At 42.9% G+C, this 27,470-nt stretch overlaps 2 protein-coding genes, 1 non-coding gene and 1 pseudogene across 3 annotated transcripts; all 4 read left to right on the top strand.

Annotated features, from left to right (window-relative positions):
• The first annotated feature begins 2,354 nt into the window (after nt 1-2,354).
• On the top strand, nt 2,355-7,221 carry LOC112887259 (solute carrier family 40 member 2, chloroplastic). Its single transcript, XM_025953389.1, has 14 exons — nt 2,355-2,835; nt 3,525-3,732; nt 3,813-3,876; nt 4,140-4,264; nt 4,336-4,425; nt 4,553-4,732; nt 4,941-5,015; nt 5,207-5,308; nt 5,395-5,503; nt 5,577-5,723; nt 5,804-5,910; nt 6,000-6,113; nt 6,209-6,513; nt 6,819-7,221. Exons 1-14 carry the CDS (start codon nt 2,711-2,713, stop codon nt 6,820-6,822), a joined length of 1,755 nt encoding a protein of 584 aa, XP_025809174.1. The 5' UTR covers nt 2,355-2,710; the 3' UTR covers nt 6,823-7,221.
• Nucleotides 7,222-7,306: 85 nt separating this feature from the next.
• Nucleotides 7,307-7,380, top strand: TRNAV-UAC. The gene has a single exon. It is a non-coding gene; the product is annotated as a tRNA-Val (tRNA).
• Nucleotides 7,381-10,332: 2,952 nt separating this feature from the next.
• Nucleotides 10,333-10,989, top strand: LOC112885571 (pectinesterase inhibitor 28). Its single transcript, XM_025951158.1, has one exon. The coding sequence runs from the start codon at nt 10,333-10,335 to the stop codon at nt 10,987-10,989; it is 657 nt and encodes a 218-aa protein (XP_025806943.1).
• A 3,502-nt stretch (nt 10,990-14,491) lies between these two features.
• LOC112883981 overlaps nt 14,492-27,470 on the top strand; it is a 36,933-nt pseudogene continuing 23,954 nt past the window's right edge.

Below are 27,470 nucleotides of genomic sequence, written 5' to 3'. Positions count from 1 at the left end.
TTCATATTTCATTTAGTCTAGATCATATAAGAACATCATGCACATGTTTGATCAGCTTTCCGCAATGAAGAAGAAGAAATAGCCAAGGGTAAAGAGTACTTTTCGCATTAGTCTCATGGTATTATGGAGCATCACATTAGTATAAGGATGAATTTGACTAAAAATAAAAGTTGAGAGACTAAATTAGCCTTTTTGAAAGTTAAGGGATGAACTTGACCCTCGGAGTGAAGTTGAGGGACCAAAACATCTATTTTACCTTTTTAGATCTCAACAGGATTGCAAAGATCAGACATTTATAAACTTTGGTCACCAAACCATCAAAGTATACACATGATTGACATATTTCAAAGAAAAAGAGAGTCCATTTCTAAAAATTACAACTATCCGCATCTAACTATCAATAAACTACAGCTTTTAATATTCATTTCACATATATTTTCTACAGCTACTCGTGCCCTTAGTCTCACAAGCCCATGATATTTTTGCATGACACCCCATGTTAACCATACAATCCCATATATGGATCCACACATAAATTGTGTCGCTAACATGTGTATCTAGAAGAATTGTTGTAAGTTTGTAAAATAGATGGCGCAATGTAATTATAGTTATGTCAAATTGATCGTAACAAAACGTATGAATAGTTGATGTTTTTTGAAATTCTCTTCAAAAAAGATTGTAGCTGACTTCATTTACCTTGGACACCAGAAACCATCCATTGGAGAGGCCTCATGTCCAAGAAGGCAGCCAAGAAGGCAGCGAAAGATTATCAAAAATGCTAAGACACAGATGTCCGGACAGGGAAGAAAAATCGGATGCTCCGATATATGTTTCAATGGTTGATCTTCGATGTTGCAACTATTATTTCCGCATGTTTCATGCTGAATATTGCATGAAATATAGTGTTCATGTTGCGGTGGGAATTTTCGAGAGTCAAACAACTTAATTAGTTTTTTGCATATTTTCAATATTGCACCTATATATTTTTAATTTTGCAGATATCTTGTTTCGATGTTGCAACGGAGCGTCTGATGGGAAAATTCCCATCGGACGTCCGAGCGCTAGCAAGGCCGAAAGATTATATGGACCATGCCATCAGTTCCGAGTCACAAGGATATTTAGAAACTTCCACGCTTGATTCTTCAAGAGTTCCGTAGGTTCTAAACTTGTGCCAATGGATCTGAATGACAGTGACCATGTGTTTAGAACTTGGAAGTGACTCCATACGGCATCAAAAGACAGGAGTCATAAACCACTCGTCTCTTGCCCTCTCCATCCAGGTGACAGGTTCCAGAAAGGCCCACGTTTCAGGGGCCTGCACCTGAGAAAACTCCACTTGGTGACATCCATGCACGTATCCCACAAAAAAAAAACAATGGAGTTTGCAGGAGGAGAAAAAAAAACTGTGGCGCGGTGAGTGTTTTTTCTTTTTGAAAGGTGAGTGTTTTTTCTTGGGCGGCTGGCGGTGCAACCAAAGTTCATGGGTAGAAGGGGAAAAGTTTCTAATCGCTGCTGGGTTTAAGCCGCCCCATGGATGCATCCAAGAAATTAAAGCTGGAATTCCATCTCTGTCAATGCGAGAACGGTCTGCTTTTTTAAAAAAAATTGTGGGCGAGATTATGGGGAGAGGCTCAAGTAGCCAAATGTTTGAAGCTCGTTTTTTCTCGAGGAAGAAAAATAGCCCGTGCTATACCATTTGATTTAATTTCATCTGCTTCAATTATCGGTCCCTTAAGCGATGCACCGGTTTTTATTGTTTCCTCTATTTAGAACCATCACAATCACAAGTAATCTTTTATTGTCCCATAAGAAGTACCACACCATGTCATCATGTAATTAAAGGGAATATTCAACATACTTGTGTGGGTAGGTTTCATGCTCCACGTCCTGTTATGTAAAGTTTCTCTATCTGGAATACGAGTGTAAGTGATAGGATAAGTGTCTAAGGGCAACCATGTGTGCTTAGGTTTGTTATAAAGGAAAAACAAGTGGTTTTTGACCATATATGATTCTCCATGTAGCTTTAAGATATCTACTTATGTGTCTATTTTTACAGCCAGAAACCATATGCTCGAATAAAGCTTGGTCACTGCCGGGTCATATGCAAGTCTGATATTGGGTGCGAGAATAAGGCAGCTTTGCTAGTTCTCCCGAGAAATGCTCTTTGTGGTGCTGGATGAGCAAAGTTAGTACCAGGAGAACCACTAAAATAGTTATGGTTAAAACATAAATTTAGGCTCTTTTCGGGTGAAACTCAACATGTAAAAGGAACATGTGTCCACTGTCGTATAAATTCCCTGGAGATTCCCGTGTTTCAGACGGAATAGTAGCTGCATTTCTTGCTCAAATTCCTGGTTTTCCTCTCCATCACAAAACACTAGAAAAACCCTCATCCATCTGATCTCCATCGGACGGCCAGTAGGGCCTCTCCTATCTCCTCTCCATCTTCCCCTCGCTCTCTTCTCCACACTCCCTCGCTTGGAGAGTTGGCAACTTGGCGCCCCCCTCCCTCCTCGCCTCCTCGCCTCTGGTTCCTCCTCCTCTCGGCTCGCGCCTCCGCCTCAAGATAAGGCTGCAGGCTGCCGTGCAGGCCCATGCTTCCAGAAGCTTCCGAAACATCGCGCTGAGCCCGACCCCATCGCTGTAGTCCGTATTGAAGAGGCTGCATGAGTAGTCGCGCCGCCGCCGTCGCAGCAGCAGCAGAGGAGCCATGGGGATGCTCGCAGCCTCCGCTTTCCTCGCATCGCCACAGGCGCCCGCCGGCCGCCGGAGCGTCTCCGGAGCGTGGACGCTGCGCCTGAGGCCCGCCGCCTCCCCCGGCGCCGGCACGCTCAGGTGAATGTCTGTCTGTCCACTCTCTGCTGGTTCGCGCTGATGCCGCGCAAAACGCGTTGGCTCCTTTATTTGGGTGCCTCTGGTGCGCGAGGAAATGATAAATGTTCCTTCTTTGGAATCTTGGAGCTCAGGGGAGACGAGGGGTGGTTTGCTAGAATAGGGGATTTGAGCTGGGGATGATTCATGTTCAAGATTGGTAGATGGGATTACGGCAGGTTGCTTAACCTTGGTAGGTTAGTCTCTTCCTATCTGGATGCTTGGTGTGGGAATTTGGAGTGGAATGGTGATGGTTGCACTGAGATGTAGGATATGGTTTGAGGTAGTGATCATATAAACATGTTCCTGATGGTTATTTTTTTGTTGTGGATGCTAGGCTACTGGCTCCTCTGTAGATTTTGCTGCCTTTGCCTCTTTGTCACCAGGCTATCGAGGTGGTTATGGAAGGAAAGCTAATTTTAGTCCTCTTGTGTGTGTTTATATGTTTTCCTGTTGGCACAAATGTGTTGAACAGCGAATACGATTTGAGTCATAATCGAGGTTGATTGAATTAGAAACACGGTGTAACCAGGTGTCCAGTTGATTGAGCTCATGACGTTGCTGTTTATATTTCTTGTATTAGAATTTGCTCCTGAAATTTCTGTTGATTTAAGATTTTGTAGATCATTAATATGTTGCATAATTTTTGCCAGGCTACACAATTTTATCCCAAAATGTTACATTGCAAACATTGAGGTTGATGTTAGTACTGTAAATAAAGAAGAGGATTTTGATGATCAACCGTCACTGCCTCCGGGATGCTCCATTCCGGTTGTTAATCTTCGTGGAGATGTTCTAGATTCTAGTCCTTTTTCACTGCATGATAGGGCCTCCTGTCCTTCTGATTTTGAAGAGCTGCCAGTATGAACCTTCGTCCCTTTCTGATTTTCTTTGTTGAATGCCTTCTTTTGCCCTCTTGTAATCATCTGTTTATAATTCAGGTCTTGTCTGAAGGAGAGCAACATACTTTGGCCTCCACTCCAGCTCATCCTGCTGGACTATATGGTAAGGGAGTTTTTTTTTTCAGGATCATCTCATTTTAGTATCTGTATTACTGTTTGCACTGTAAAAGTTATGCAAATATGCTGCTAGTTTCAAGGAAGGCAGAAGATCTTTGTTATGGTTAGTTGATTAATATTTTCATGGTCTCATAGAAGGAGCATCAGCTCTCTCATACCCCTAAGAATTCGTTTTTTTTACTTTAAGATTATTTCTGTCGTGGAACTTAAGTAGCCTGTAAAGTTTAAACACATACAACATTGATGCAGCTCTATATGCTAGTTACTTATTTGGTAACTTGGTGGAACAACTGTGGAATTTCGCTTGGCCTGCTGCACTGGCAATTCTTCATCCAAGCCTATTGCCTGTTGCTATTGTTGGTTTCTTCACGAAGGTACTTTGCCACTGTACTGAATATAAGAGAAATTTTCAGTATCATAGTCTAATTAAATATATGATATCCAGCTTTCAGTGTTTATTGGGGCACCAATAGTTGGCAAGCTTATGGATCATTTCCCTCGAATACCCATGTACACAGCATTGAATGCTGTGCAGGTGCTTGGCCTTTATCTTCTCTACTTTCTTATGTTGGGTAGAAAAAAAAAGTTTAATGTAGTCCATACGCGACACAAGAAAACATACTTTAATTGATGCCAGTGCTTTGTGCAACCCGGTCTTGCAGGTATCCACTCAGTTGATATCAGCTGCAACGGTCATCTATGCTCTAAAAAATCTGAGCCATGCTTCTACAACAGCTGTGGTTCTGAGACCTTGGTTCATTGCACTAGTGGCAGCTGGAGCTATCGAAAGGCTTGCAGGATTGGCGCTAGGGGTTACCATGGAGCGGGATTGGGTTGTCTTGGTAGGGTTGCTGATCCACATATCACTTTTGATTATTTGACTGAAATATTTGATATCCCTCTGCAATAAAGAATTTGTGAGATGGAACTAAGAAGTCTATAATAGTTTAAATGGAAAAGTTTTGTTATCTTAAATAAATTTGAGATTTCAAAATAATTGCTTCTTGTTTTGATCAACTTCTTCCCTTACAGTTCTTTTTCTCTGTGAAGTTAGCAGGAACAAACAGGCCCGTTGCGTTAGCTCAAGCAAATGCTGTGCTTAATCGACTTGATCTAATTTGTGAGGTGTGATTTCTCACTCTCAGACTTGCATATCATCATCTTATTTGATTGATTGAGACTTCAGCACACAACAAGGTTGATCATTGATTGTGATTGATTTGTTTCTTATTTTATTGGTTGCGAATAGCTGAACACAACATCCTGTTTTGATTGGACAAATTATATCTAATAATCTTTTTGGGGGATGGTTGCAGACAGTTGGTGCTTCAGTTTTTGGCCTACTGCTATCAAAATACCATCCTGTGACCTGTTTGAAGATTGCTTGTGGTCTAATGATATGCAGTTTCCCTGTTCTGGTAAACCACATTTATTTTCGCTCCTAAAACTTGAATAGCCAGATGTAGAGTACTCACAGGGTGCTATATGGACTTTTCAATTCCAGGTTATGTTGGGCCAACTAATTAACAGAGTCTCATGCCATGCACTTGATTCCTCTAGAACAGCCACTGATGAATCTATTTGTATTGATCTGTTAGATGTAAGCAAGATAGGTGAGGAACTTTGACATGGTTAGCTATTTAATTTTACTTTGGTAGATGGTCTGACAGTCTCTTTAATCTTCAGTTCAAAATAGTTTGAGTGCTATCAAACATGGCTGGAATGAGTATAAGCAGCAAACAGTTTTACCTGCAAGTGCAGCTACTGTGTTCCTAAATTTCAATGTTGCACTTGCCCCGGGTGCCATAATGACTGCATTATTGATGCATCGTGGTATGTTTCACTTCTCCGGTTCAAATCTATGACTCCCTTAAAAGCCTCTGTATAAGACTATATGTATCAATTTTGAACAGGTATTAGTCCATCCATTGTTGGTGCTTTCAGTGGATTGTGTTCTATCATGGGCCTTGTTGCAACGTTCATCTCCTCAAGCCTGGTTAAAAGAGTTGGAATTCTAAAGGTTCGACCTCTACCTTGTTGGTTTTGTTCTTGTTGGTTTTGTTCCCATATTTCTTTCACGGTTGATGCAAATGGTTGATGTTATAACAGGCGGGAGCTGCTGGATTGATATTTCAAGCTTCACTCCTGTCCGTCGCGCTCACAGTGTATTGGGCTGGTTCAATTTCGCAAATGACACCTTTACTTATATTCCTATCATCCATTGTAAGACTGAAATCTTAACTTCATATTCCCCTTTCAGTCGAATTTAATTGAACACTATGGAGTAATCCTTGTATCTATTCTGTGTTAATCTGCAGGCATTGTCTCGGTTAGGCCACATGTCTTATGATGTTGTCGGGACCCAGATCGTGCAAACTGGTGTTCCTGCTTCAAAAGCAAATCTAATTGGAGGAATGGAGGTTTCAATTGCAAGCCTTGCAGAGTTGGTCATGCTTGCTATGGCTATTATTGCGAACGATGTCTCCCATTTCGGCTTCTTGGCAATCCTGTCTGTGTCATCAGTTGCCGGGGCAGCGTGGATGTTCTGTCGGTGGTTAACAAATCCAACAGATGAGCAGAGGGAACTCTTCATGTTTGATCCTCTTTACCAAGTTCAAGCAATGTAAGTATTGATTGTGCTATCTTTGCCATTTCTTTATTAATACATCCGGGCTTAATACTGAACTTTGTGTTAGAGTTAATTGACAAGTGATGAATGTATGTCTCCGAATCTCATTTTCAAGCAAGATATTTGCATCACTGTTTTTCCACTTAGCTATTATCTAAAACTGAAACTACTGATATCATGGTCCAAACGAAGTGTATTAATCAGTCCTTCAATATCATTGTGCAAGCAATTATGCATGATTCAACCTTCATACCTCGTATGATCTAAAACTGACTCATAACACTCATCTTATCTTGCAGATAGTAGATGATGCAGGATACTCCCAACACAGCCTGGAAAACTGCAGGCGCCTACTTGGCTGATGGTGTTTGTTGGATCTGCAACACTCTTACGATGATGTGAAGATATGCTGTGACATTTAGGTTCGATGCAGCATACACTTAGGACAGAAGCATTTGCTCCTCTTTAGTCTCAGCCACGTGCAGAATTCAATTTATATACTTAATTCATCTCCCCACCTGTACAGTACATATACGATCTGTTTAAATGTTGCTTGTTATAGCTGATGTAGAACATTAACAGTCAACTGTAGTACTGAATAACATTTAACCACCTCTTCTTTCCTCTCCGTCCCCCCTCTGATGCCGCAAATGTGTAACTGGATCTTATTAAGTGAATGTACTGTCTTCTTTATTCTGTCCATCATGTTTCCTTGCTCCTGGAGTGTGGTTAGTGTAAATACTGTGTGATGGTTTCTCTAATTAACTGAGTTAATTACTGTCATAACGGTGCTGTGGTGTAGTCGGTTATCACGTTAGTCTTACACACTAAAGGTCCCCAGTTCGAGCCTGGGCAGCACCATTCGGTTCTAATTATTTTTTCCCTCATCTGGCAACTCCTGCAATGCATGCCGACTGTAGTTTCTTCATTTCTGATTAGTGACCCGTGTGAACCTATTACCATTTCAATCTTTCCTCTTATTCTCTCTTTGCATTGAAACACATGCTCTAAGAAGTTGGCTTCTGTATTCTGATGAAAAAGGCCAAACAGAAGCAAACTAGAAACCATTGTACTGCAAATAGGCCAAACTTTTTGGTCGGAACAATATTTGAAATAGAACAGATGAAGTATTTTATTTCAAGAAAGAACAAAATTTAGCAAAGCAAACCCTGCCAAAGGAATCATCAAGCTGCACTGCCTGAGCATGTCTTGTAGTATCAGAAGAGTGTGGATTAAACCATCAATGAATGTCGACCTAAACTTCGCCAGTTTTTGCAAAACCACGTGGAGCTATCCAAGCCACAAAACTGGGAGGCAGCAACGATCCCACGCTTGCCCTCTAGGTCCTTCAGCAAAACCTGGAATAGAAGCTTTTGCGCAATTTTCAAACGGAGAAAAGATCAATTCTTGATCACTGCAACACAATGATGATCTTCAAAGTTCAGAAAATGGTAGGGGAAGTTGCATTAGTGCCAACAGAAGATGCTTCTTGGATTGCACAAGTAGCACTACAGGAGCTGAAACAATACAAGCCTTTGAATCTATAGGTCAGGAGTGGCAAAATTAGAACAAAAGGTATAGTTATTGTTAACTGTTCACGAGCTAGCTATCTAATGACAGGTTAACTGATGACAGGTTTGGCGTATACAGATTGTTATATGGACTCCCTCCCTCTCTCTCTCTCTCCCCCCTCTCTCTCTTGCCCCCCCCCCCCCCCCCCCCAACCCCCAACACACACACGTGCCTACGTACACGGCCAAGGCCAATTGCATCAGCTAACAGCTACACTTGGATAGATTTATTGAAAGTTGCTTCATGATCGAAGTCTAGAAGATTTGATGTTATTAATTGACTACTCTGATATATAACTTCGGAATGGCTTGCACCTAGGGCCATGAAACCCGGTCCTCAACTGGCTAAATGAAGAGAACGCACCACCAAAAATGCAACTACTTCCTAAGATGGATACAACTAACCATCATGATTTAGTAACAAGAAAATATGCAACGGTGTGTACCCTAATTTGTTAACTTCATTTCTTTTTTACCATAGAGTAGACATGAGCGTTTGGAGATCAAAATGCTCAACTTGTTTATACGCTCGCTTAGGCCTCGTTTGTTTCACCTTCAGACCGTGAAAATCTGGACTGTGGAAAGTTGGATTGTAAGCAACAAGTCTTAACAGTTGACAGTTATTTGGCAACCTAGATTCCGACCGCCCAACTCGGCTTCACGTGGGTGGGGCCTGCTAACAGTTTTTATCATCCAATTCCATCCTTTGCGCGTTAGTTAATCGGATTGCGCTAACTAGCTTCGCAGCGTGCGACGCGACAGCGACAGAAACTGTGTGCGTACGCAGCTTGTCGCGCGTACATGTAGGAGATATAAGAGCCTAGTTGATTTGGAGTCTACATGCCTATACCAGTTGCATACATGAGAGGCCTCGGTCACATACTCCTATGTATTTGAACTACCTGGTATTCTCTTTCTTTTTTCTCAATCTTTTTGTTTACCTTCTTTATGTTCTGTTTTCGAGATGCTCTTTTGACAACTATTTTGTACAAATTATGCCAAAAAGTTATCTCTGACAAGCTGTATTTTTATGAGCTGTATGACGAACTTATATATTAAAGTTGTGTGAGAAGTTTTCGTGGAAGTTATGTTCAAAATTATCATTTAGTAAGGAGGCTGAAAAAGTTATGCATAAAATTTGTATGTGTCGTGTTAAAAATTGTCCTATAAAAAATTGGTTGGAAAAATTTATGCGTAAAAGTTATAAGTATCATAAAAAATATGCTGAAAAGTTATCATCTAAACGTTATTCTGAAAAAGTATCATCCAATAGTTGTCCGGAAGATGTTATACATACATATGTTATAAGTAACTTTCTAAAAAGTGGAAAATCTCACGAAATTTTTTTCCGAAAAGGAAAATCACACACTGTTGGAGATCGAGCGCCGATACACCTCCTGGCGCGCGCTCGCTGATTAGCGGAGCCCATAAACATACTAGGTTGTAGGTGACGTATTAGGAGTTATTATTGGAATTGTTATGGCCAAGATTAAACTACAGCTTCATAGATCATGGGCACACCTTCTTACAATGAATCACGCTCGTGATGAGCCTATTCATGAGCATCCAGATTTAATGAGACCTAATGAATAGAGTGCACTCTCAAGGATCTACCCTGCTTGAAATACTAACCTTTTGCTATAAACACCCAAATAATGCACCGTACTCTTCACTTTGCTGTCCTACTACAAACACCCACCTTCTTTCTTGTAGTGTCCTATATATAAAGCTTGCATTGAAATCTTCAAAGCTTAATGAGCCTCTCCCCTCCATGTGCCAAACCCTTTCCCTACTTCCTCTAAGTATCATAAAAGAACTCCAAACCAACACGCCATCTTACCAAGAAATTAATCACCACTAACCTTAGACAAATTTCAGTTCATTTCATTTTCCTCTCCTTTGTAATCCCCCCTCATATTTCAACAAATTACAAACTCCAAGAAAAAAGGATAAAATTTAACAACGCTTCATCACCATTCACCATTTTGTATATACGTAGAAAAGTTAAAATAATTAATAATTTGAAACGGAGGAACTGCCTGCTATTTTTCACAGGCTCATCACCACTGGCTACCGTTGCCCCCACTTTTCCCGGAAAAACTCCCCTCTTTTCCCTCATATTTCAAATAAATAGTTATTATTAGATAAATAATTATTAATTAATTGACCACGTCTCCTCCTATTTAATCTGACCCTGATCAGCTCTAGCCTCCATTTCGGCCCCCCTTTCGCGATGCGCGCCATGCCGCCCCCGCCGCTCCTCGCCTGCCTCCTGACCCTCCTCCTCGTCACCGCGGTGGCGCCACCGGCCGGCGCCTTCTGCGTTTCGAAGAAGGCAGGGGCGCACAGCAAGCCAGGGGCGCCGGCCAAGCCGAAGCCCGCGCCCGCGCCGGCGCCGCCGAAGCCGACCCCGCTCATCCCCGGCGCCGACATCGTGCGGAGCCTGTGCCTGAAGACGGACTACCCGGACCTGTGCATGTCGTCCATCTCGAGGCAGCCGCAGCCGCAGCTCCCCGGCGGGAGGCGGCTCGACGGCGCGGGGGTGCTCCGGCTGGCGATGGCCGCCGTGCGCGCCAAGGCCGCCGAGGCCAGGGCGGCGGCGGCCGCGCTGGCGAAGGACCCCAGGACGCAGCCGCAGGCGCTGGGCCCGCTGCACGACTGCGTGCAGTCGTTCGACGACCTGGCTGACAGCCTGGACGGCGCCGAGAAGGCCATCGCCGCCGGCGACCGGGGGACCACGGGCACCATGCTCGACACCGTGCGCACCGACGTGGACACCTGCGACCAGGGCTTCGAGGAGCGCGAGGAGCTCAAGCCGGTCATGGCCAAGCGGGACGCCGAGCTCGCCAAGCTCGCCAGCAACTGCCTCGCCATCGCCACCGCCGCCGGCCTGCGCTAGCTAGACCGGCCGGCCGGCCATAGGTCGTTAGCTCATCCATTGGTGTGCTAGCTCCTAGACAACCGTATGATTAACTCTCATCATCGTATCGAAGAAGCTTGTGTATCCATGGATCCAGGAAGAACATGCAGTTAGTGGAAGCATTTCGATCTGTGTCGTGTTGTCATGTTGCAGTATCTTGACTGTCGATTCCCCTTTTCCTTCGCGAGGAACTGATTGAGGTGACCATGCGCGTTCTCGGAAAAGACGGTAACGTACCTACCTAAGGCGATGTCACGAGCTTTCTTCTGCTGCAGCTGAGAAATCTGTTGCATGTGACTTGAGAAATTCCACTGTCATGTAGAGTAAGTCTCCACCTAACAATCTGTGAGACAATCATCAAGTCATGGGATTAATCCTTGTTAAAAAAAATCTCTTTGAGAGAGCAGTCAGGGCTCATTTCGTTTTCTCTACTTTTGCCATTTTCTGAAGAGCCATTCCTTCATATATTTGAAAGCATGCATTTCACGCATGATCTCTGCTCTGCATCATACATGTGAGCTGATAGCCTGACACCTCTGTTTCTGCCGTTGTGGTTATGCACTCATGCTTAACGTGTGACAACACGCAGCTTCTGCGTGTGACAGTTACATGAAGACTCAAACCGGAGAAATTAGGAATAATCTTCTGATGCAAAATGGTATTATTTATCAAGATCACATCCATTTGATTTAGGCCACGATCAGAATGCAACAATGAAGTAGTTGATATGTATAGTTTTACGCGAAATTCATGCACACCCGAGTAATATAGAATCACTAACCATAGCCTTCATCTCACACTCTTTTAGAGATCATGTCAGTATATATTTGAAAGGAAAGGGAAAGAGTATATGTTTGAAAGGAAAGGGAAAGACCTTCAGCTTCACATGTTTCATCAGTATAAACATTTTTTCAGACCAGCAAGTATATACGTATACATACTCCATCTAGTTCAAATACAATATCATTAAGCGCAGAGACCGGGAATTATTCAAGTATAACAGTACTTGAATTATAAATTTTCCCTTTCCAAAAAAAATTTAAGCACAAAGACAAAAAAAACTTATAAGGTGAAACTCAGACCAACAATTTCTATAGAAACATGATATTTCGAATAAAGGCAATTCAGAATTTAAAAATATTTTCATGGTGAATCTAGTAACATCTACCTTATACTATCAACCTAATTCCATTTAATGATCAAAGTTAAAAATTTTAAACTGCAGAAAATTCTAAAATGACGTGTAATTTAAATAGGGGGAATTAGCTATCTTTACATTGAGAAAATTCTCTCTATGATCCTAGAAATAATGGCAGTTCCCTGCATGGCTATGAAAATTTGAAACTCCCATATTTGGCCTTCTTTTTAACTTTGGTTCCTTATTTGGCCCTTTCGTCAACTTTGTCAGCTATCTCGCGAGAAGAGTAACTTGTGGTTCTTCATCCCTCTTTTCTTCACTAAAACAACCTCCAAATCACCTCCAAAAATTATAAAACCTTTTACAACGATACAACTAATGGAAATAAACCCATTTTGTAAAAAATCACATGTGCAACATTTAGGATCCTAAAATTAAAATTCACAAAATTAGGCTATTTTTTAAGAGTATCTGGTTTTTTATGGCATAGAAATAGTATCCAAAAATTAAGTAAAAATAACTAATATTTCTAAGGTGGGATATATTAATTTATAAAATTATTTTAATATATATGTTACTTAGAGAATTTCGAAGCTATCTTAAAAATTTGTTTTTTGAAAGAAATTTTAAATTTGTTTTTGTTAAAGAACTTCTAAATTTTCTAAGTAACTTATGATACAAAATAATTTCATAAATTAATTAATCTCATCTTAAAATATTAGGTATTTTTATTCAATTTTTTAATAGTAGTTTTATGCCTTAAAAAATTAGATGTCTTAAAAAGTAGTCTAATTTGGTGAACTTTAATTTTAAGATAGTAAAGGCTACATACCTAGTTTTTTTTGCAAAATGGGTTCATCTCTATTAGTTGTATCACGGTAAAATGTTTTATGAATTTTTGAGGTGATTTGAAGGTCGTTTTAGTGAAGAAAAGAGGATAAAAAACTACAAGTAGTGTTCACGCAAGATATGTGACAAAGTTGTTGACGGAAGGGTTAAATAAGGAATCGAAGTTAAAAAGGAAAAGTCCGGTTTACACTCTCGAACTGTTGCAAAAGTTCGATTTTCAATATTCAACTACAAAATCGGATAAGATAGGCTATTCAACTATCAAAACCGGGTAAATTTGACCCTCATGATGGTTGTGTACTTTTTTAAAATGAAAAAAATCTAATTAGATCTAAAAATTAAAACTAATTTATTTTAAATCAGAACAATATGGAAATACTAAATTTTTTTTCTAAAAATGTAACTTACCTGTTATTGCTATATTTGAATCTTGGTTATTCAAAAATAATAGGTATAATTCAAGCAACCAAATATTATGAACATAAAAAATTAAATTTGAATGACTGATAAGTATCGTGCCAATAGATAGGTTATAAATTTAGAATCCAATTCATATTTTTTATTTAAAATGAATTAGTTATGAATTTTTTATTTAAATTTGAATATTTTTAATTCTCACAAAATAGAAAATTACCTTAGAAACTGCCTAAAGAGCCAAATTTATCTTGTTTTTATAGTTGGATAGTGTTTGTTATCCGGTTTTATAGTTGAAGGTTAAAAATCGGATTTTTATGATAGTTTGAGTGTGTAAACCAAACTTTTTTCAAGTTAAAAAGAGGGTCAAATAGGGACGTTTCAAATTTCCAGGGTGATAGAGGGAACTGCCATTATTTTTAGACCCATAGGGGAAATTTTTCCTTTACATTTTACACAGAAACATACTCCACACTAAAATTAAATTAAGAAAGTATATATAATGTGTGTTTCTATGATTATGATAAGTACAACGGCCCTTTTGGCATATCTTCTTGGATAGCAGAGAGTTTCACTTGAAGCTGTGCCAAATAAGTATTTTGTTAGCAGTCTTATCCACAAAGCGCCTGGTAAACCTGTTTCCAGCTTACACCGGGGAAGAGGAGCCGGAAATAGTAGCGTGTCCAACTTCTCCGCGAGTCCACATTTCAAGTCCACATTTCGCCAAACAACTTTAAAAACAGATTATTCACAAAAAGCTATTTCAGAAGAAACTAAGCTAAACGGGGCCTAAAGTGCAAATGCACTAGAAATTACACTTACCCCTTCGTCGCCTTCTTCTTCGCCGCCGTACGAGTCCAGACGAACCCTTTGCTCGGACCTTCCACCGGCGGCAGAGGTCGCGCCGCGCCGCCCTCATTGGGGGTCTGCAGATCCTTCCGTGAGCCGACTCGTCTCTGGTTCGTCTCTCTCCAACTATTTCTCCGCCAATTTCGGGTTCCTGATCTACGCTCCGCGGTACTCTGTTCACGAATTTGGGCGAAAACTCACAGTTTCTCCCCCCTTCTACTCCCCTCGCCCCTAGATTCCGATCGGATGGAAGGCGGCAGTGGATTCGACGGCGCGACCATGAAGAGGCGGCGGAGCAGCGCAGCAGGAGGCCGAGGCCGGAGGGCGGCCCTGCCACGAACCAGTGGGACAACACCGCCTCCTCCCCTCCGTCGCCGTCGGCGTCGTCCAGGAGCGGACCGAGGAGGCTTCTGGTGACTTCGGACGAGAACACCGCCGGCCCCAACGGGGGCCATCGGAGGAGGGAGTTCCTCCTCAACGCCCCGTCCCCGGAGCGCGCCACCAAGGGGAGCATCCGGCTGCGTTCCGAGGCCGTGGGCGGTGGAGCCAGGAAGGCGGAGGGTTGCAGCCATGTTGCTCAGCCTGAGGGGAACCGTGGTTCGACTCCGGCCGGTGGCAAGCCGGGGAAGGTGAAGCTGAAGATTCGGAATGTGTTGCCGAAACCGAACCCTGATGCAGTGGATTCCAGGTCTTTGCCGGCGAAGCCACCTCGGCCAGTAGATTCACGGCACCAGCAAAAGGTTGGTAATCTAGCAAGTGTCTTGAACTATTGTATTTATTTCGTATAGTGTGCTTGCATTTGCACCTAATTCCTACATAATTTGATTGAAAAGAATAGCCGCCTTCTGAAATCAAATGGAAAACTTGCCGATTTTGCTAAATTAAAAAAAGACACACAATTGGCAACTAATTCAAAAGGATGATCTGCTTGTAGACCGAAGGCGCAAAAGATTCTGACAAGTCATCCTCTTCAAGAGACAAGAAATCCAGAAAGGAGAGGTTAGTTGAAGAAGCAATGGTTCAGGAGCAATCAGCCAAAGTTCAGAGAGAACCGTCTTCAGATCCTGTCCGGAAGAGTAGGAGGCTTGCTAAGAAATCTGTATTGGACAATGAAATAGATGAGGACTATGATACAAGTAATATTGGAACTGAAGATTGGGATGGTAATGCTCCTGAGCTTAAGAACAAAGGAGGCAGTAGCTCTAAGAAGAATGCCTCAAAGAAAATTAAAATTAAGAGCAAGGCGTATGAGGTTGGCAATGAGTTTGTTACTTCCCGATCAAGTAGAGATGGCAAGAAAAGATCTAGGGAATCAGCTGATGATGATAATACTGAAGAGGAACCGACCTCAGACAGTGAACTTGATGCTGAAGATGAGCAAAAAACAGCCACCGAATCTCCTGTCAATGTTAGAAGTGAGCCTCTCACGACACGTCGTCGTGCCCTTCAATCATGGATGGATGGGAGCAGCAGTAGTACTGTTGAGTTCCCTGATGGTCTACCTCTGGCTCCTTCAAGAAGTAGGTACTATCCTTTGCTGTCTTGTTGTCCATGGTAATTCAATTAAAAACATCCACCTTCGTTCGTCCACTAATTGCATTTGAAACATCGTTTTGTTGAACCAGGCAAGAAAGACAAGCTTTCTGAAGAGGAGATGCTTGCCAAGAAGGCTGAAGCTGCTCAGCGGCGCAGGATGCAAGTGGAAAAGGCCACTAAAGAAAGCGAGGTTGGTGTAAAAATTGCTCAGCTTCTCAATCTTTGAAACGTTTCAATTTCCAGGAGCCGTCAGCTATGTGTAATCTTTGTAGGCTGAAGCTATAAGGAAAATATTGGGCCTGGACTCTGAGAAGAAGAAGGAAGAGAGGAAGCAAAAGGAGCGGGAAGAGAAGGTTCGTTGCATATTTTTATCTTGCTCTCTGTGCATTCAGGAGCTTTCTATTGCTAGCAGTAACAGCTTGCTGAAGTGCTGAACAAACCATGCTCTTCCACATAGGAGCGGGCAACCAGAGCACAAAACATCGCTGCAAGCTCAATCCGCTGGGTCATGGGTCCCACCGGCACAGTTGTGTCATTCCCACATGCAGTAGGCCTCCCCAGCATCTTCGACTCCAAGCCTCACAGGTTACTAGAAAACAGCGCGGCGTTCCCGCGCCTTTAGCAAAATATACCTGCAAATATACTATATATTTTGACTATATATTTCAAATGTTGTATATATTCTTTTCAAAATATACCTGCATATATATATGGATCGTCGGAGAAACATCATAATATCATCAGTCACAAGTCTAAAGATCATAACAGTATTAGATAATTAACAAAAGCAGTTGTTGCACATCAGTGCTTCTCATATCTTATCATGTAGCTATGCACATGCATATAGACATCAAAAGAGTGGTATTGTTGGCGCACAAAAACAAAAGACATGCCATATGGTTAAACTACTAGTCAAAAGGCCTGCTATAGCTACTTCCTTGAATTATATCAGACTTCAATTTTTGCTTTTTTTTTGTGAGCGCATCCTTTTGGTTTTGTTATCTTCTGAAGGATCTTCATTATTATCGTTGATTTTACTACTACAATAAAGCTCTACGCAAGCGGTCCGGTTAGCCTCTACACAAGCGCTTTCAGGAACCGCTTGAGACGCTCCGCTTGTGATGTAAAACAACATCTCAGGCGGTCGATCAAAAACCGCTTGAGATAGACCCATATCACAAGCGGTTTTTACCAAACAAACCGCTTGTGATAGGCCAACATCACAGGCGGTTTCTTCCAAACAAACCGCTTGTGATAGGCCAACATCACAGGCGGTTTGTTCTAAATGGACCGCTTGTGAGAAACAAACACTGAGCTTGTGTTTCAGAGACATCACAGGCGGGTTGAAAGAAAAACCGCTTGTGGTACGAACATATCACAGGCTGTTTATAATCCAATCCGCTTGTGATAGGAACATATCACAAGCGGTTTTGAGCCGAGCCGCTTGTGATAAATTCATATCACAGGCTGTTTGTAAGCCAATCCGCTTGTGATAGGAACATATCACAAGCGGTTTTAAGCCCAGCCGCTTGTGATAAATACATATCACAAGCGGTTTGCAAGCCCAGACGCTTGTGATCTAACACATCACAAGCGGTTTAATATGTCCAGATTCATATCCAAATTCAATTTGCATTCATAAATCATATCCAGATTCATACAGCAAATAGATATACAGATTCATACAAATCACAGATCACATTCACAGAACGACAACAGTAGTATTATCACCAAACCATAATTTACAACAGCTCAAGTTCAAGTCCATACATCAACATTGAAGAACAGCCCACACATGACATAAGCTAAACAAATTCAAGGTCTAAACACTGTGAGCTAGATTGTACAATTCTGGGAGATCAGACAACTTTCCCTTTTCATTGAAGAGTAGTCCATTTGGGGGAAGAACTTCACGGTGCAAAAAGGAAAGCAAGTCTCTTACAACCTTAGCCACGCCGACAGTAGCCATATCTCTTCCTTGCGATTCATCCTTGATGTTGGATTTAGAAACCTGGAATGAAAGCGAAAGGTGCTTTGTAATAGTAATGTCATGGGCTGCAATAAAAAAAATTGAAACATAGACAATGATAGGGAACTTACATCCTCACGGTTGACACGACTCCATTCACATACATAATAACCGCACAGGACAGTACCAGGAGGTTGTTTCTGACTGGTTGAACATAGTGATATTGACAAATTAGGCTTGTCCTCTGGATGCTCGCCGCCAAGATCTTTGTAATAAAAACGGTATGCGCTGCATATAAGAATACCATTGTGAGATTAAGACAATACATTTGCTAAGTTGTAAGTACAAGTGTAAAATAGTCATACTTCTCTAAAATCCTCAAGAAGTCATTATATGCATCCTTTTCCATTCTCAGCGAGTCGAAGACCATGGCTGTACCACTCTTTGGAAAGATCTTGATACAAATGTAGTGGTCACTACATATACATATACGAAAACACATGTTAAGATCACGATTGCCATAATTTGTAGTTCAAAACCATGTGGAGAACTTACTTAAAGTGGTGCGGAGCTATTATTAACTCCTTGCCATGTTGTACATGATTGTATATGGCTCGCCCGATGTATGCTGCCATTAGCCTCTTTTTTTTTCTTTGATTCTTTTTTACTGCTCTCTCAAATTCATCATCATCAAGGTCTTTGTATTCTTCTCCATGTCTCCGAACAACTTCTTTGTAGCGAGCTTGGGATATCATCAATGGATCAAGAAACCCTGTCTGAAGTTGTTTCTTCTTACCATCTATGTACTGCATCCTACATGTAAGAAGCAATAATTGTTAGAATCTGTGCTGTACAAAACTAACAGACATTAAAGTTTAGAGGTACTTACAAGCAAAAGAGGGTTAAGTAGTTGGTTTCCATCCTTTTTCGATGGTACAACGACCACAGATCGTCAAAGAATAAATATCGCACAGCATCTACATTATCTTTGCTCCAAAATGCATCATCTGGCACAACATATGAGAAGCCCTCGAGTTTGTGTTTGTTGCTAGCCACCATGTACCACTCATGCATTGTAATCTCTGCAGCCGACAACTTAGAAAGTTGCACCGTTGTCAAGAACGGCCTCCCATTCACAAATTTAGGAGGAACATCCTCCTTCTTGTATATCGGGATATCGACTTTAAGACGTAATGAATCTCGAGTATGAATCATTCCATCTTCTTCCCATACCTCGAGCTTGTCTTTTAATTGGGACCGTGTGCGTACTCCACAAGATGCTGATTCTGCTTTTGACTGATCTGTCATAACTCTCTTCAACCTTTCCAAGTAGCGTGTCACAACTTCTGCCGGTTTCTTGACATTGTCAGTGGCTATTTGTTGATGAATTTTCTTTGAAGTACTTGGCCCTGCAACATTGGTGTCAACCTTTGCTTCCTTTCTAATGTCAGCATCAACATTCTGAGGAACAATTCTGTCCACATCCCCCTCCTCAACTGCCTTCTTCAGAGGTGATATGACTGTTTCACTAGTTTTGTGGGAGGCCGGTGCTATACTTTCCTGCACCATGGGGATTGAACTATCTTTCTGTTGCATGGGTGTTGAAGTTGGTGTTGGTGACTTATGACGCGATAGGGGGCTTGAGATCAGCTCATCACCCAACTTAATGTCGCGTCGATGCCAAAGGACCAACTTATTCACTGCTTGCTGCAAAGTCATGATCCCCTCAACTGGATAGTCTATCTCCCAATCTTCACAACCACTATCTGTGATCTCTAGAACTTGGACCACAGCATAGAATGGCGGAACAGGACTATCATTGCAGCAAAGCAGTCCTGGTTTTACCACACCAATAGCAGCCTGTTTTGTTTTTGTCCCAGATCGATTGATTGGAATATGAAGACGGCAAGGCGTGTCCTCAACAATGAAGTCTACAGGGAACTTGGTGCCCGATCCCAAGCTTTGCACAGATCCTACACTGCTAGGGACTAGAGGTGGACTCATGGGGCCTGGATGCTGTTCACTCGGTACACATCCTGTTTCCTTCATTCTCTTCATTGCTTCATTAATAGCCTTCTGTACCCTTTCATCAATAGCCTCTTCAAGGGTCCTTTTCGCCTTCTCATGTTTCCTGTATGACGCTGCATACTCTGGAAATGCCTCTCTCCAGGAAATCTTAGAAGAGATTCCTCGAGCCCGTCCAGTGTGTTCAGGAGTGCCAAGTGCTGCAGTTAGTATGTCATTCTCCCTCCGAGGCTTAAACTCGCCCTTCTTTCTCTTTTCTGCATATTCTTGAACTTTTTCTGCAACTTCACCAACCAATTCTGGATGCAACAGTTTGCCCTCATTAGTCAAACCTGCACGAGCTAAGATCCAACGAAGAGCTCGCTCATCGATATCTTTTAATAATGGGTCCAAAGTGCCATTGGCCATAGCTTCCTCAATTATCCTGTTCCACTCCATTGCTTTAGGGAGATATCCGGTTGACCCGAGGCGATGGGGGTGTTTGTTCTTCTTTGCTCTCTGAGAATTAGTTTCGCTCAGCTCTTTGGCCTTTGGTTCGGTCTTCTGACGAACAAATTCCTCCCACTGAGCTTGTGTGATTTTCCCCATTTTCTTCGGCGGAGGAACCCTGTTCTTCTTAACAAAATCCCTATTCATCTCAACCTTCCACCCACGAAACCTCCTGGCCATAGCAGAGAGCATCGACTTCCTTACTGCATCCTCCGTGCCTTTCGGGACCCTGAATGACTCTGACATCTTAGCCCATAGCCTATTGCAGGTGTCCTCATCCAAATCCTTCCACTTCTTAAGTGTGATTGGCACTATATCTCTGACAATAGCCCCACAGGCATTTCGGAACTTTGTAACCACATCAAGTGGTTCTTCAGGAAACCCCTCTGCATTGAGCTTTGTTATGTACATGACTGCACCGGCCTTCAGCTGATTGGGACCTCGTGGCCCTCGTTTCCGCTTCTGTGAAACAGATGATTCAGCCACCGGAGCTTCCTCTGTGTTTCCCGTAGAGCATGCCTCCTCTTTCTTCTCTTCATTTGAGACCTATATATTCAAACAATTGATGGCCTTTAATATATGGACATATTTTAGATGCTACATAATTTAAGTTATCAGGCTGATTTCTATTTACCTCCTCTTCGTTGGGAATATAGTCAGCATCAAGCTCATCTGAAGTTTTTCTCTGTCTCGGAGGTATGGGTGTTGAAGGATTGTCATCACTAGGACTATCCTCCTCCCCGCTGCCTTCACTGGAACTGCTTGATGTTTGCCAATGGAGTCTGGTCGCGTCTTCATTAGATTTGTTACAGACACCGGTCAAGTCCATATCATCCATCCTAGTAACAAATACAAGCACTGCACATCAGTAGAAAAATTTAAGCTAATTCTATGTAACTGAAAAGGATGAATCAATGCAATTCAGATCAAGAATATAATACATGCTATCTCAGAACATAAGAGGCAGTTCATGCTAACAAATAGAGGTTAACATAAGAGGCAGTTCATGTATTGTTATCATCTAGGAAGAACAACTGTATTCTGTAAAGGCCAGTGCACTAGAGCAGCATCTAGGAAGAACAATTGATGTACGTATATGTGAACTGTGAGGCAGAGAATCAACTACGAGAAGGCCAATAGGAACAGGTACAACCGTGGCTGCACTGGGCTCGGGGACGGCGGTGCTCCGCTCGCGGACGGCGGCCCTCCGCTAGGGCACCGCGGCCCTCCGCTCGGGGACGGCGGCCCTCCGCTAGGGCACCGCGGCCCTCCGCTCGGGGACGGCGGCCCTCCGCTCGGGCACGGCGGCACTCCGCTCGGGGACGGCGCCGCTCCGCTCGGGGACGGCGGCCCTCCGCTCGGGGACGGCGGCCCTCCGCTCGGGCACGGCGGCACTCCGCTCGGGACGGCGCCCCTCCGCTCGGGGACGGCGGGCCTCCGCTAGGGCACGGCGGCACTCCGCTCGGGGACGGCGCCGCTCCGCTCGGGGACGGCGCCGCTCCACTCGGGGACGGCGGCGCTCCGCTCGGCTCGACGATGGCGCGGCCCTCCGGCCGGCAAGGGGATGGCGGCGGGGATGGACACGGCTGGCGCGGTAGGCGGGCGATGAAAATTTTGTCTGGCGGCGCGCCTCCGGGAGGGAGATGAAAATTTTGTTTGGGGCGCGCCTGCGTGGGACACATAGGCATCCATCTGTTCACAAGCGCTTTTTCCTTGACGACCGCCTGTGATGTAGAACATCACAAGCGCTTTTTCCTTCACGACCGCTTGTGACGTGGAACATCTCAAGCGCTTTTTCCTTCCCGACCGCTTGTGAAACAGCTTGCCATATGCTTTTCCTTCCCAAGCGCTTTTTCCTTCCAGTCCGCTTGGGATAACTTTTTTCAATTTTTGGTCCTATGAAATTTCGTTTCAGAATAATCTGTGTGTGAACGTTGGATAAATCTTTTGGTACAATTTCTACATATCATATAGTGCATGAGTGTCGCTGCATAGAATTTTCATGAATTTTTGAGTTCGGTAACTATTTAATTGTATTTAAATGAATTTCTACATGCTTCTTGAGAGTAATTCGAACTTGAACTAAGACTACAAACAATATGTCTCAAAAAAATTCCTGAAAAATATATATTGTTTGATGTGTTATAGTATTGACTAATTTCTAGAAAATGATCCAAAATTTAATTGTTTGTTAACTAAAAAAGGTACCTTTGCTCTGTGTGATGGCAACAAATAAATCTAATAATATGGATTTTTTGTCCAAAATATCTATAACTTGACATGGCATCATACTTTAGGTTACTGAACTCCTAGAAAAAAAATCACTTGATTTCGACAACTTTGGAAACACACTTGTTCATAGGATCACAAGTAAGAGTCACATGGTTAATATAAAGTGAACTAAATCAATGATCCTATGAACAAGTGTGTTTCCAAAGTTGTCGAAATCAAGTGATTTTTTTTCTAGGAGTTCAGTAACCTAAAGTATGATGCCATGTCAAGTTATAGATTTTTTGGACAAAAAATCCATATTATTAGATTTATTTGTTGCCATCACACAGAGCAAAGGTACCTTTTTTAGTTAACAAACAATTAAATTTTGGATCATTTTCTAGAAATTAGTCAATACTATAACACATCAAACAATATATATTTTTCAGGAATTTTTTGAGACATATTGTTTGTAGTCTTAGTTTAAGTTCGAATTACTCTCAAGAAGCATGTAGAAATTCATTTAAATACAATTAAATAGTTACCGAACTAAAAAATTCATGAAAATTCCATGCAGCGACACTCATGCACTATATGATATGTAGAAATTGTACCAAAAAATTTATCCAACGTTCACACACAGATTATTCTGAAAAAAAATTTCATAAGACCAAAAATTGAAAAAAGTTATCCCAAGCGGACTGGAAGGAAAAAGCGCTTGGGAAGGAAAAGCGTATCGCAAGCTGTTTCACAAGCGGTCGGGAAGGAAAAAGCGCTTGAGATGTTCCACGTCACAAGCGGTCGTGAAGGAAAAAGCGCTTGTGATGTTCTACATCACAGGCGGTCGTCAAGGATAAAGCGCTTGTGAAGTTCTACATCACAAGCGGTTTCCGTGTATCTCAAGCGGATTTTGGTTTATATCCGCTTGTGGTGTGTGTACATTATGAACTGGTTGGAATCGAGTTGCAGAGGAACCCTTTCGAGTTTCTACCGTTGCCTAACAGCGCCGCCAAGGCTGCCGTTGGCGAGCCGCCGCCGTCCCTGCCCGAGCGCCGCGACGTGGGACGAGCTGCCGCCGCCGTCCACGAGCGCCGCGGCCCCGAGCGCCGCGCCGTCCACGAGCGCCGCTGTCCCCGAGCGTCGCGCCGTCCACGGGCTGGCGCCGCGGGCCCCGAGCGCCGATTCGCGTCCACGAGCTGCCGCCGCCGGCCCAGAGCGCCACGCCGAACGTCCACGAGCTGCCGCCGTCCCAGAGCGTCGCGCCGTCCAGGTGCTGCCGCCGTCCCCGAGCGTCGCGCCGTCTACGAGCTGGCGCTGCGGGCCCCGAGCGCCGATTCGCGTCCACGAGCTGCCGCCGCCGGCCCAGAGCGCCACGCCGTACGTCCACGAGCTGCCGCCGTCCCAGAGCGTCGCGCCGTCCAGGAGCTGCCGCCGTCCCGAGCGTCGCGCCGTGTACAAGCTGCTGTCCCCGAGCAGAGCGCCGCGCGTCCACGAGCTGATGAACCGACCCCAAGCCGCAAGGTATCCTCATCAAATTTGTCTGTTGCTTTAGTTTATGCACATTTGTTCATGATTTAGTGATCGAATTCAATTAATTAGGGGTTTTTGTAGTTCATGGCATAGAATTTTGAAGATTCAGACTTCTGTCATGTACCTATCGATATGATCTTGTTTCACTGTCATGTACCTATCGTCATATGGTCTTGAATTCAATTTACGTTAATCAATATAGGGATAGGCAATGGACCGAGGTTGGATGTACAATGTGCCAAGACCACATCCGTCGTACATTCGAAATGTCAGAAGCTTTATTGAAGCGGCCAACAAGCACGCGAATATGCGAAAAAGTAAGGAGATATTGTGCCCATGCATCGATTGTGATAATAAGGTAGCTTGGAGAGATACAGGAGCAATCCAATCACATCTGCTCAAAAGAGGGTTCAAAAAACAATTACACGATATGGACAGAACATGGTGAGCTGGATCCGTGTGAAGTGCTTGGTAATGACGAAAGTGCTGTGGGAATGTTAGCTAAAAAGGATGGTAAAGTGGATTCTATGGATGCCAATCAAGATTTTGTAGAATTTGATTGCGAAGACATGTTGCGCCATATGGATCCAGAAATGTTGAGTTCTATGGGATCACAGAAGAAAGATCTACCTAAATTGGAGGGTCTGGAAAGTGCCTCAAAAGAACCTTTATATGATGAATCAAAGGGCTGTGACAAAGAGTTTACTACACTGCGTACAGTTCTTGAACTTCTTAAGTTGAAGGCTAGCGCCAGATGGTCTGATACTAGCTTCACAGATCTTTTAAAATTTCTATCCCAACTCCTACCAAAACCCAACAAACTACCAACCAGCACTTATAAAGCGAAGAAGCTTATATCTCCCGTAGCTCTAGGTGTGCAAAAAATTCATGCATGTCCGAACCATTGTATTCTGTATCGTGGCGAGTTTGAGAACGCAACAAGATGCCCAGTTTGCAATGTCAGTCGATACAAGAAGAGCTACAATCAAGAGTGTGTGAACAAAATCGCAAAGATAAATAGAAACAAGAAAGCCGCTATCGGACCTGAAATTGATGATGACACTTTTGATGACATGGATGGCAAAAGGAGGTCAAAGATCCCAGCTTTGGTGATGTGGTATCTTCCAGTAATTGATCGCTTGAAGCGTTTGTTCTCGAACCCTAGGGAGGCTGAGCTTATGCGCTGGCATGCTGAAAGTCGCAAGCAGAATAACAAACAGATTCGACACCCTGCTGATGCATCACAGTGGAAAACTTTTGATCATTTGTATCCTGAGTTTGCCAAAGAAATCAGAAATGTAAGATTTGCTTTGGGTACAGACGGAATGAATCCATTTGGTGAAAAAAGAAGTATACATAGCACCTGGCCCGTGACTCTGACGATGTACAACCTTCCGTCATGGTTGTGTCACAAAAGGAAGTACATTATGTTGATTATTCTTATTCAAGGTCCGAAAGCAGCTGGTGTTGATATTGATGTGTTCCTGGAACCTCTTATGGAAGATATGGCGAAGCTCTGGAATGAAGGAGTTCGAATATGGGATGAGTATCGCCAGGAGTATTTCAACCTAAGAGCAATTATATTGTTACCATCCATGATTCTCCCGGGGGCGCCACACTTTCAGGGCAAAAGACCAAAGGAAAGAATGGTTGTGTAGTGTGCGTGGAGGGAACTGCTTCCTTATACCTTAAATCATCCAAGAAGTTGGTGTTCATGGGACACAGACGGTTCTTGATGAAGCAGCATAAGTACCGAAAGATGAAAGAGGAATTTAACAATGAACTGGAAAGTGAAGGTGCACCAAAGCCTTATAGCGGGAAACTCATTTTTGAAATTGTAAAAAACATTCAGTTGTATTCGGAAAGGGGAAAAAAAACAAAGGAGAAAAGAGAAAGAGAACTGACCCTTCAACTGACACAACTTTCAAGAAGCAATCGATTTTTTTCAAGTACCTCCCATACTGGAAGGATATGGAAATTTGCCACAGCATTGATTTGATGCATGTAACAAAGAATGTTTTTGATAGCATCATTGGAACCTTACTGGGCATGCCGAGTAAGACAAAGGATGGACTTAAGTCACGCCAGGACCTAGTAGATCTTCAAATCAGATCGGAACTTCATCCAGTGGATAGTGGCAAAGGGAAGCCTTACCTTCCCCCAGCTAGCTACAACTTGACAGTTGAGGAGAAAACAAAAATTTGCAAATGTTTGCGTGGGATCAAAGTGCCCACAGGTTTCTCATCCAATATCAGCAAACTAGTTAGGATGAAGGACTTGTCTCTATTTGGTTACAACTCTCATGACTGCCATATGATGATGACGGTGTTCCTCCCAATTGCGGTAAGAGCCCTCGAAACAGAGCATGTCAAAGTTGTCATCACACGTTTGTGTTACTTTTTCAATGCAGTGTCACAAAAAGTAATAGCTTTAGAAGACTTGGACTATCTGAAGGCATACATCATCGAGACTATGTGCAAGCTTGAAATGTATTTTCCTCCATCATTTTTGATATGCAAGTACACCTTATCATACATCTCGTGGATCAGATAAAAATATTAGGGCCACTATATTTACATCATATGTTTCAGTTGGAGCGGTACTTGGCAGTGTTAAAAGGTTATGTGCGAAATCGCGCTCACCCAGAGGGTTCAATCATGGAGGATACACTACAGAAGAAGTGATTGAGAGCTGTATAGATTACATCAGAGATGGAACAATGATAGGTGTGCCTGTACCTAAACATGAGGGTAAACTATGTGGGAGAGGAGAATGGCAGGAAAACTTTCCGCGTCGAGGATTACAAGATAGTACATTGTGCTCATGGTAGTGTACTACAACATCTCGCGATAGCCGAGCCTTACATTGAGGAACACCTAGATGAGCTTCGTAAAGAAAATCAGAACCGCACAGAGGACTGGATCATGAGGGAGCACAAACATCGTTTTAGCGAATGGTTAATGGACAAAAACATCCCATCCGGAGACTCTTTGGAAGAGAAAACAATGAGGAATTTGGCTTCTGGACCATCGTGTTTAGTGACATCATGGCAAGCATATGACATCAATGGGTACACATTCCACACTAAATCAAAAGACATGAAAAGTGTTGTGCAAAATAGCGGTGTTCGTATTGATGCTTTTGACCTACAGGGACAGAAAACCACATATTTTGGATTCATAGAGGAAATATGGGAACTTGATTATGGTCCGAGCTTGAAAATACCCTTATTTAGGTGCCAATGGGTACAACATCCCGGGGGGGTGACAGTGGACAACTACGGACTCACACTGGTAGACTTAAAGAAAGTAGGATATAAAGATGACCCATGGGTTCTCGCCGAATGTGTTGCACAAGTGTTCTATGTACTCGATCCATCAAATGAGAAGTGCCATGTAGTTATTTCTGGAAAGCAAAAAATTGTTGGAGTTGAGAATGTGGGAGACGGAG

Source organism: Panicum hallii, chromosome 3 (assembly GCF_002211085.1).
Source record: "Panicum hallii strain FIL2 chromosome 3, PHallii_v3.1, whole genome shotgun sequence".
In the NCBI taxonomy this organism is placed as follows: Eukaryota; Viridiplantae; Streptophyta; class Magnoliopsida; order Poales; family Poaceae; genus Panicum; species Panicum hallii.
This window is presented reverse-complemented; position numbering and strand designations above follow the sequence as displayed.